The sequence below is a fragment of the Heptranchias perlo genome, chromosome 4 (genome assembly GCF_035084215.1).
Source record: "Heptranchias perlo isolate sHepPer1 chromosome 4, sHepPer1.hap1, whole genome shotgun sequence".
Taxonomy (NCBI): Eukaryota; Metazoa; Chordata; class Chondrichthyes; order Hexanchiformes; family Hexanchidae; genus Heptranchias; species Heptranchias perlo.
In genome coordinates, this window is record NC_090328.1 from 57,861,883 (window position 1) to 57,873,412 (window position 11,530).

Genomic DNA, 11,530 nt, shown 5'->3' on the forward strand with positions numbered 1-11,530 from the left:
TTAGCCCTTATTTTTACCATCTAAAATAGATGAAATATTAAAATCTTGTATAGAACATAAGAACATAAGAAATAGGAGCAGGAGTAGGCCATACGGCCCCTCAAACCTGCTCCGCCATTCAATAAGATCATGGCTGATCTTTGGCCTCAATTCCACTTTCCTGCCCTATCCCCTTATCCCTTGATTCCCTTAGAGTCCAAAAATCTATCTATCTCAGCCTTGAACATACTCATGATGTGGAGATGCCGGTGATGGACTGGGGTGGACAAATGTAAGGAATCTTACAACACCAGGTTATAGTCCAACAAATTTATTTTAAAATCACAAGCTTTCAGAGATTATCTCCTTCGTCAGATGAATGAATGAAAAGGTTCTCAAATCGCATATCTTATACTATGTTGGGACAGCATCACACCAATCAAAAGGTGTCGTTGTTATTCAAACAGGCCAGTCACGGAGAACAGCACATCCCAGTACACTCGATATACATTGTGTCTATTACACAGGCAGGCAGAAAGAAACTCAAAATGGCAGAGAGAGAGAGAGAGAATTTTAAAAAACATATACATTTTTTCCCCCTTTTTGCTGGTGGGGTTACGTGTAGCGTGACATGAACCCAAGATCCCGGTTGAGGCCGTCCTCATGGGTGCGGAACTCAATGACTCAGCATCCACAGCCCTCTGGGGCAAAGAATTCCAAAGATTCACAACCCTCTGAGTGAAGAAATTCCTCCTCATCTCAGTCTTAAATAGCAGACCCCTTATCCTGAGACTATGCCCTCTAGGTCTAGATTCTCCAGCCAGGGGAAACACCCTCTCAGAATCTAATATGTTCCAATTAGATCACTTCTCATTCTTCTAAACTCCAGAGAGAATAGGCCAGAGGACCCCAGATTCTGGCCCAGTCTTTGCCAAGTCAGCTGAACATTAACAGAAGACAGTTTTCACTTTGGCTGCAACGCCCTCTGGAGTCATACACCCTGCCAACTCTCCCCTCTAAGCTGACACATAAAGAGTGACCACTTGGGCAATTGTGCCCCAGGACTACCGCCACTCATGGAACCATATCTCAACAAGAATCAGTAACTCGGGAGATGGGAGAAAAGTGGCACTTTTTAAAAAAAATCAAAAACTGCTTCTAAAAAGTATTATTTTTCATGTCAGTATAATCATTGAAACACCACAGTATTTGAACTTAAAAATACATGAAGCATTCAAAACAAAAACTTAATATGTTCTGTATCAACAAAGGAACACCCAGGTTCAGTTTTTAAGATATTACAGTACTACTGCTGCTTATTTTATGGTTACTTTAACTTTATGGGACCAAGAACATTGAATTAAAAATGACAGCAATTCTCTGTCATACTACTTTTGCAACATTTGCTGTCCATGGCCACTGTCTCTGCTGTGCTCCACTCTGCCTACTGAACTTCCCCATCCTTCTCTGAACTGACTTCTGGTGCCACTCCCGGTCTCATATGCTCCTCATCGCCCTACAGCTGCTCTTTGGACCATTTTCCTCATTGTGCAGATCTCCTGGATTTACCCTTCACCTTCAACTGACTTCCTGGTATTTGTTTCCCTTGCTCCCTGGGTTTCACTCCCACTGCTCCACGCACCTCCACTGATCCACTGATGAAGCTAAGGCCACTCTGCACCTCCGCTAGATCCTAGGGTTAACCTCAGCTGGCTCCTGGTTGACTCTAGTTTCATTACTCCAAATCTGTCCCTTTCTCTTTTATTGGTTGGTGGGTGCTCCAAAATTGTTGTCCTTGTGTTTAAATCCCTTCATGGCCTCGTTTCTCACTATTTCTTTCTGTAACCTCATTTAGCCCTGCGTTCCTCACCTTAACACTCCATCCCTCTGACTTCGGCCTCTTGTGCATTGCCCACCACCCCCCCCCCACACCATCATTGATCCATCATCGGCTGCTGTGCCGTCAGTTATCTAGGTTCCACTCTCTGGAATTTCTCTTCTCCCCTCCCCCCAATTCTTCTGGTTCTCCACCTCCCTCTCCTGCTTTTAAGACCTTCCTTAAAACCCACACCTTTGATCACCCTGCCTAATCTTTCCTCCTTTAGCTTAGCCTCTGTTCTCCCCATTCCTCTATGAAGCACCTTGGGATATTTTTCTACCTTAAAGACACTATGTAAATGAAAGTTGTTGCCTATCATTTTTTTTTAGGACAAATAATTTTTCAGTTTCCACTGAATACATTTTATGCTCATTAACCCCTGGAAAATAATTACTTGAGGTTTAAAAAAAATCACTCCTGTTTAGTTGTAATATATTATAAACCAGAACTACGGCAGAGATCAGTCAGCAGCACCTGGAGCACGATGCAGCAAAGAGATTTCAATATGCAACATTGCGGCTCCTATACTGATCATTAATCCTTAAAAATGGCAAGCTGACTTTCAAAGAATAACTGCCAATTCCAGCAATAACTGTGATTGCAGGGATGAAATAGTACAGTAACATATTTAATGATTTAAAGGGTCACTGGTGTCCCTGTACAGCTGTCGGAAAAGCCTCCCCTCTCCCCACCCATTGCCTATACTTTGTGACAATGCAATTATCAGAATTCAACAGATCATGAAAATCACATGAATTTTCATACACGCAAGATACAAAGTAGAGAAACATGCCAAGGCACTTCAATAAAAGACATAGCCCCATGCACCCTCTCTGTTTGTAAATCAGCAGAGATTCCTCCTTTAAAGATTCATTCAAACATATCACACAGACAGTTACTACCAAGATTTTACTGCACCTAGTCAAAAAGGTGAAAAATCCTTAAGTGACGTCCATAGTTCATATAAATGTCCAAATATCCTTATAATGCTAAGGATGTTGTGCATCTGCACATATAATTAAATGGGTACACTTTATTCAGTCAACAACTTATATTTCTTTGGTGCTCCTTGCAAACAAATGATATTTCAAGTGCTTTTACAGAGCAAACAAAAGTGGATTTCAAACAGGAGGAAAAAAAGAGTTGGGGGTGGAGCCAAAAGCATAATCAAAGGACCAGAAATCGCACAGAGCAGTGTGGCAATGCTCACCGCACCTCCTGCGAATTAAATTAACAAAAATACTTACTGCAGGCTCTGTGCCTTCGCATTGCTTGATTTTGAACTTTAAAAACATTGTACGCTATCAACCCAGCCTCTGAGTAGCGTGAATTGATGCGCGTGGAACAGTCTGTGAGAATAGATGACACGCCCACAAAATCTGCCAGGAAGAGAAGTCACACCCACAGATTCAGGCTGCATTGCTCAAGCAGGCAAGCAGACTTCATTCATTTAAAGTTAGTATTCTGGATGTCATTGTAAATGAAAATTTTAATTTTTAAAAACAAAAATTCAAAAAAATTATTGAATTAAATTAAAAAGAGACAGAAGGTAAAAATTTAAAAAAATTAAGTTTTTAATTTTTAAGAAAAAATGTTTAATGACCAAAAACTATTGAAATAAGGAGTAATATGAGACTCTACATTTTTAAAAGTTAATTTTTAGTTGTTTGGCAGTCATTAAGACTAACTGCGCTTTTAACCATGCTTAGTTTAGACCTGGTATTTTTAAGCGTACCTGTTTGGTGGCGTAATTAGTTACCTTCCAGCTGGGCAGATAAGCAAGTTTGCGATTTTTCAAAGATTTCTCTGATTGCAGCGTGCGATGGCCCTTTAATTCGAAACTGTCAAATCACCGGCGAACCAATAGGAGCAAGTTCATGATTTCCTCATTTTACTGCACATGTGCAAACGTGGGAACTTGCTCCTTCAATTCGCCATTAAAAAGAGAGCGCTGTTGAGCTCCTCCGTTATTTTGGGAGCGATTTCTGGCCCAATGAGTTTTCATAAGGCGTATGAAAGCACGGAAGGAAGTGGCAAGACAGAAAAGTTAGAGAGGGAATTCCAGAGAGCGAGGACATAATTAACTAAAAGAGCAGCTCCTGATGGAGCCCTAAACAATGGAGAAAGTCCAACAGCCAGTAAAGTAGTTATATGTGCAGTTGTTTGCTGTAGCGATTCTGCAATATAAAATTGTGCTTTTTAGAGTACTAGCACAAATCATTTTTTAAAAATTGATGATGTCCATTTCGAGCATCCAGTATTGGCAACAAGCACTATGAGGGTAGGGGGAAGGCAGGGGAAACTGTAGAGGAGCAAAGAGATTTGGGAGTCCAAGTACGCAATTCATTTAAAGCTAGTAGACAGGTAGAAAAACAAATCAAAAAGGCTAATGGGATGTTGGCCTTTATCTCAAGGAGGTTGGAATACATAGAAAATAGGAACAGGAGTAGGCCATTCAGCCCTTCGAGCCTGCTCCACCATTCAATATGATCATGGCCGATCCTCTACCTCAATGCCACATTCCCGCTCTCTCCCCATACCCCTTGATGCCTTTTGTGTCTAATACAAAGCGGAGGAAGCTACAATTCAGTTGTATAAGAGCCTTCGTCAGACCCCATCTGAAGTACTGTGTTCAGTTTTTGGCACTACACCTTAGAAAAGATATATTGGCCTTGGAGGGGGTATGGCGCAGATTCACCAGAATGATACTGGGATCTAGAGGGTTAAATTATGAGGACAGGTTGCATAAACTTGACTTGTATTCCCTTGAGTATAGAAGATTGAGGGGTGATGTGATCGAGGTGTTTAAAATGTTAAAAGGATTCAATGAGGTAGATATGGAGAAACTATTTCCTCTGATGGGGGAAATCAAGAATGAGAGGACATAATTTTGAAATTAAACCTGGGCCATTTGAGAATGAAGTCAGGAAGCACTTTTTCACACGGAGGATTGTAGAGATCTGGCGTTCTCTCTCCCAGAAGTCTGTGGATGCTAGGTTAGTTGGAGATTTTAAGGCTGAGATCGATACATTTTTGTTAGATATGGGCATCAATGGAGTTGAAGTACAGATCAGCCATTATCTAACTGAATGGTGGAACAGGCTCGAGAGGCTGAATTTCCTAGTGACATTTTTTCAATTTCCCACACCAGGCTGATATGCTAACTTGCCATTTCTAATGCACAGACTGAGTTTTTCAGTAAAATCCATCTGTCTGAGTTTTCTCAGTTACCTTTCTGAATGAAATTGCCATCTTTTGAGGTTCCCACCTCTATCATTTTCCAACCAAGAGAATAGGTATGCTAGCTCCTGAGCTTCCACCAATGTTGTCTGCAAGGAATTCCATACAGCAACCCAGAGCAATTCACCCTATGTTTTTATCATCTCACTCGATTGATAAATAATCCACAGAACTGCCTCTCCACCATTGCCTATACCACCCACAATTAAGCCAAGATAACAAAATTGCTAAATCATGAATCACGGTAGTCTCAAATCCCACCACTCGTTGCACCGGCAGTGACATTCCATTAAATTAGTCTCAAGAGTAATTTGTTTTATTAAGAAGCCACGTTTGGGGCATTTGGGGGCTGACATACAAACCCATGCTTGCATGGAAAATTAGGATACTTCCAGTTATGAACCCTTCAACATACATCTCAGTATTACTATTTACAATTGCTCCGAACAGTTAAAGGACCTTTCAGAAATTGTGCAACATGAATCACATTTCCATTGATAAGTCATTTTCTGTTAAAAGTGCAGCCTCTTCCGCTGCTTCAGAACATTTTATGTATAAAAAAGCACCCAGTTTCAATACACTTACACTCGACGGTTCATTATCCTCTCCATCGTCGCACCCAAAAAGGTTGCGTCTACTGCCACCACTGTGGTGGCAGTAACACATTCTGGTATTGCCACCGGCAACTCACCCAACCCTTTGTTTGGAATGTGTGATTTGATCCAGCCTGATACAGAATAATTCAAGTTCTCTGGAATGTGTAATTTGATCCAGCCTGACACAGAATAATTCAAGTTCTCTGGAATGTGTAATTTGATCCGGTCATTGGGGCAGAAATTACTCACCTGAGAACGGCGACCTCTGTCTCCGCCGACGAATTGAAGGAGCAAGTTCACACATTTGCGTGTGTGCACTAAAACCCGGAAACCACAAACTTGCTCCTATTGGTTCGTCGACGATTTGACAGCTGCAAATTAAAGGGAAATCGCACAGTACAATCATGGAAATCACAGAAAAATAGTGAACTTGCCCATCTAAAACGTTAACTACTTACACCACCAAAAGGTACGCTGAAAAATACCAGGTCTACACTACTTTTTAAAAGCACGATGACTCTTAATGACTGCCAAACAACTAAAAATTAAACTTTAAAAATGTGGTGGCTCATATTACTCTTTATTGTAATATTTTTTGTCATTAAAAAAAAAATTAAACTTTTTTTTAACCTTTTCACTTCATTCTCTTTAATTTAAGCATACCGGAAATAGTGGGGAACCTAGGGACTAATGAGAGTGAGGAACTTAAAGTAATTATCAGTAGAGAAAAAGTACTTGAGAAACTAATGGGACTAAAAGCCGATAAATCCCCTGGACCTGACGGCCTACGTCCGAGGGTTCTAAAAGAGGTGGCTGCAGAGATAGTGGATGCATTGGTTATGATGTTCCAAAATTCCCTACATTTTAGAACGGTCCCAACAGATTGGAAGGTAGCAAATGTAACCCCGCTATTCAAGGAAGGAGGGAGAATGAAAACAGGGAACTACAGTCCAGTTAGCCTGACATCAGTCATTGGGAAAATGCTGGAATCCATTATTAAGAAAGTGGTAACAGGGCACTTAGAACATCATAATATGACTAGGCAAAATCAACACGGTTTTATGAAAGGGAAATCATGTTTCACAAATTTATTAGAGTTTATTGAGTATGAAACTAGCAGGGTAGATACAGGGGAACCAGTGCATGTAGTGTATTTGGATTTCCAAAAGGCATTCGATAAAGTGCCACATAAAAGGTTGTTACACAAGATAAGGGCTCATGGGGTTGGGGGTAACACATTAGCATGGATAGAGGATTGGTTAACGGACAGAAAAGAGTAGGGATAAACAGGTCATTTTCAGGTTGGTAGGCTGTAACTAGTGGGGTACCTCAAGGATCGGTGCTTGGGCCTCAGCTATTTACAAACTATATTAACGGCTTAGATGAAGGGACTGAGTGTAATGTATCCAAGTTTGCTGACGATACAAGCAAGGTGGGAAAGTAAGCAGTGAGGATGACACAAAGAGTCTGCAAAGGGACATAGACAGGCTGTGTGAGTGGGCAAGAAGGTGGCAGACGGAGTATAATATGGGGAAATGTGAGGTTATTCACTTTGGCAGGAAGAATAGAAAAACAATATTTTTTAAATGGTGAGAAACTATTAAAGGTTGGTGTCCAGGGAGACTCGGGTGTCCTGGTGCAAGAAACACAAAAAGTTAACATATAGGTACTGCAGGCAATTAGGAAAGCAAATGGCACGTTGGCCTTTATTGCAAAGGGCTGGAGTGCAAGAGTAAAGAAGTCTTACTACAATTGTACAGGGCTTTGGTGAGACCTCACCTGGAGTTCTGCGTACAGTTGTGGTCTCCTTATCGAAGGAAAGTTTTTTTTAAAAATTTGTTCACGGGATGTGGGTGTCGCTGGCAAGGCCAGCAATTGTTGCCCATCCCTAATTGCCCTTGTGAAGGTGGTGGGGTGAGCCACCTTCTTGAACCGCTGAAGTCTGTGTGGTGAAGGTTCTCCCACAGTGCTATTAGGTAGGGAGTTCCAGGGTTTTGACACAGCGACGATGAAGGAACGGCGATATATTTCCAAGTCGGGATGGTGTGTGACTTGGAGGGGACCGTGCAGGTGGTGTTGTTCCCACGTGCCTGCTGCTCGTCCTTCTAGGCGGTAGAGGTCGCGGGTTTGGGAGGTGCTGTCGAAGAAGCCTTGGCGAGTTGCTGTAGTACATCCTGTGGATGGTACACACTGTAGCCACGGCGCACCAGTGGTGAAGGGAGTGAATGTTTAGGGTGGTGGATGGGGTGCCAATCAAGCGAGCTGCTTTGTCCTGGAACTTCGAACTTCTCGAGTGTTGTTGGAGGTGCGCTCATCCAGGCAAGTGGAGAGTATTCCATCACACTCCTGACTTGTGCCTTGTAGATGGTGGAAAGGCTATGGGGAGTCAGGAGGTGAGTCATTCGCTGCAGAATACCCAGCCTTTGACCTGCTCTTGTGGCTGGTCCAATAAAGTTTCTGGTCAATGGTGACCCCCAGAATGTTGATGGTGGGGGATTCGGCGATGATAATGGATATACTTGCCTTAGAGGTGGTGCAACGGAGGTTCACTAGATTAATTCCTGGGATGAGAGGGTTGTCTTATGAGGAGAGGTTGAGTGAAATGGGCCGATACTCTCTGGAGTTTAGAAGAATGAAAAATGATCTCATTGAAACATATAACATTCTGAGGGGGCTTGACAGGGTAGATGCTGAGAGGTAGTTTCCCCTGGCTGGAAAGTCTGGAACTAGACGGCATAATCGCAGGATAAGGGGTCGGTCCTTTAAGACTGAGATGAGGAGGAATTTCTTCACTCAGAGGGTTGTGAATCTTTGGAATTCTCTACCCTAGAAGGCGATGGGTGCTGTGTCGTTGAGTATATTCAAGGCTGAGATAGATTGATTTTTGGACTCTAGGGGAATCGAGAGATATGGGCATCGGACAGAAAAGTGGAGTTGAGGATGAAGATCAGCCATGTGCAGGCTCGAGGGGCCGTATGGCCTACTCCTGCTCCTAATTCTTATGTTCTTAATCAAATTACTTCTTTGGCTTTTTATGAAAAAAATTAAAATTTTTATTTACATGACTTGCAAAATATTACTTTAAATGAATGAACTTTGTGGGCATGACTTTTCTTCCTGACAGGTTTTGTGGGCACGTCTTCCATTGTCACAGAAACTTCCCATGCAAATCAACCCATCCTGTTCGGAGGTTAGTTGATGGCGCACATTTTTTGAAAACTTCCAAATCACGCAAGTCTGTCACGGATCTGCAGTAAGTAAATGCGTACATTTAACTCGCAGGAGTTATACGAAAGTTGCCATGCTGCTCTGAGCAAGTTCTGGTTAATTGTCTGACAAGCTACAGAGCTCAGAGAACGCAGGACGGCGACGCCCCCGAGCTCAGAGTACGCTGGATGGCGACGCCCCTGAGCTAAGAGAACACAGGGCGGCGACGACCGCCAGCCCAGAGAACGCAGTGCGCTGACATCACCACGTTCAAATAGTGTGAGGCCGTGGAGGGATTTCGACATGAGGATGAGAATTTTAAAATCAAGGTGTTGTGGACCGGGAGCTAATGTAGGTCAGCGACCACAAGGGTGATGGGTGAACAAGACTTGGTGCGAGTTAGGGTACGTGCAGCAGAGTTTTGGATGAGCTCAAGTATATTGAGGGTGGAAGATGGGAGGCCAGCCAGGAGAGCACTGGAATAGTCCAATCTAGAGGTAACAAAGAAATGGATGAGGGTTTCAGCAGCAGATAAGCTTAGGTAGGGGCGGAGACAGGCGATGTTACGGAGGTGGAAGTAGGTAGTCTTGGTAATGGAGCGGATATGTGGTCGGAAGCTCATTTCAGGGTCAAATAGGATGCCGAGGTTCCAAATGGCCTGGTTCAGCCTCAGACAGTGGCCGGGGGATTGATGGAGTCGTTGGCTAAGGAACGGAGTTTGTGGCAATGAACGAGGACAATGGCTTCGGTCTTCCCAATATTTAGTTGGAGGAAATTTTTGCTCGTGCAGTACTGGACGTCAGACAAGCAGCGTCGCCAATTAAGAGACAGTGGAGGGGTCGAGGGAGATGGTGGTGAGGTAGAGCTGGGTGTCGTCGGCATAAATGCGGAACCTGGCGAGTTTTCAAATGATGTCATCGCGGGGTAGCATGAAGATGAGAAATAGAAGGGGGCCAAGGATAGATCCTTGGGATCTCCAGAAGTAACGGTGCTCCATCACCAAGACTGCCTACTTCCACCTCCGTAACATCGCCTGTCTCTGCCCCTGCCTTAGCTCATCAGCTGCTGAAGTCCTCATTTATGCTTTTGTTACCTCTAGATTGGGCTATTCCAATGCTCTCCTGGCTGGCCTCCCATCTTCCACCCTCAATAAACTTGAGCTCATCCAAAACTCTGCTGCCCATATCCTAACTTGCATCAAATCCCGTTCTCCTATCACGGCTGTACTTGCTGACCTACATTGGCTCCCGGTCCGGGAACGCCTCGATTTTGAAATTCTCATTCGTGATTTTAAATCCTTCCATGGCCTCACCCCTCCCTATCACTGTAATTTCCTCCAGCCCAACAACCCTCAGAGATCTCTGCGCTCCTCCAATTCTTGCCTCTTGCGCATCCCCGATTTTAATCGCTCCACCACTGGTGGCTATGCCTTCAGCTGCCTAGGCCCTAAGCTATGGAATTCCCTCCCTACCTCTCTCCTCAATGGGGGGGGGGGGGGAATGGTGGAGAGGGGGGGGGGGGAATGGTGGAGAGGGGGGGGGGGAATGGTGGAGAGGGGGGGGGAATGGTGGAGACGTGATCCATCTCCTCACCTGCACCACGTTCTCCCCCTCCCCTTCCTTTAGACCTGGATCACATTCTCTCTCCCCCACCTCACCCCGCTCCCTCCATCGGTTGTATTTTTGATGCTCCGCCTCCGGTCCGCGCTTTTAGTGAACCGCAGTGAAAGCAGCTGGTGACCTGAAATACGCATGCGCGGTTGGTCATCCACAGGGCTCGTGCTACCGTGAGCAGTTAGTCCCTGGCGCTGGTCACAGAAACCCCTGACAGCTCGTCAACCCCTCGGGAGCTGCACCGACTCCATGTGTGTATAATACCCCTCAGGTGTCAGCTGAAGACCCGTCACTTCCCCACGGGAAAATGATGTGTTTGAACAGAGCCCGCGTCTTCACCCACTGCCCCGCACTGATCGTCAACAACTCTCGGGCCCAACCTTTGGAGGGGCAGAGCCTGCCGATCTCTAGGCCGGGCCGGGCCGGGCCGGGCCCTCCGTTTAATCCGCCGCCGACCCCCCCCCCATTCATCCGCCCGCTTGCTCTCACTGCCCGAAGCCAGGCTCTACCTGCTGGTCTCCAGCGAGCAGTATCTCTCGGGTAAGATCTTCAGACATCGCTCGAAGAACCCGACGTGCCGCTCCTTTAGGAACTCCAGGTGCTCGCCCGTCTCCGCCGCCGTCTCCTCGGCCATGTTGGATCGCCATGGACACGCCCCGCCCCCCTCCCCAGCTCCAGCCAATCGGTGCGTGAGCCGCAGTAAAACCCGCAGGCCGCTATAACGCAGAGCGGAGCTGGCGCTGTGTTCACCTCGCCCCCTCCCCTTGGAGCTTGCATGAATCTGGAACCTATACAATGTTCCCCATTAACTGTCCCGCCACAACAAGGATATTGAAGAGAACAGCAATATCAACTCTCAATGGAGTCACAGCTTTTGGCCGAGCAGGCAAAAGACAAAAGCCCTGGCATTAAAACCCCCAATATGTTTTAGTTATGGCCCCAGCACTAGTAAGAAAGAACTTGTTTTTAATACAGCGTTTTTCACAATCGTAAGACATCTAAAAGTACTCTACAGC

At 44.9% G+C, this 11,530-nt stretch overlaps 1 protein-coding gene across 1 annotated transcript in view; it reads right to left on the reverse strand.

Annotated features, from left to right (window-relative positions):
- pggt1b (protein geranylgeranyltransferase type I, beta subunit) overlaps positions 1 to 11,172 on the reverse strand; it is a 72,983-nt gene extending 61,811 nt beyond the window's left edge. Inside the window, exon 1 of the mRNA XM_067982973.1 lies at positions 11,024 to 11,172. Within this exon, the coding sequence (XP_067839074.1) occupies positions 11,024 to 11,148 (125 nt within the window). The 5' untranslated portion in view covers positions 11,149 to 11,172. The remainder of the gene's footprint in view (positions 1 to 11,023) is intronic.
- Positions 11,173 to 11,530: the final 358 nt, after the last annotated feature.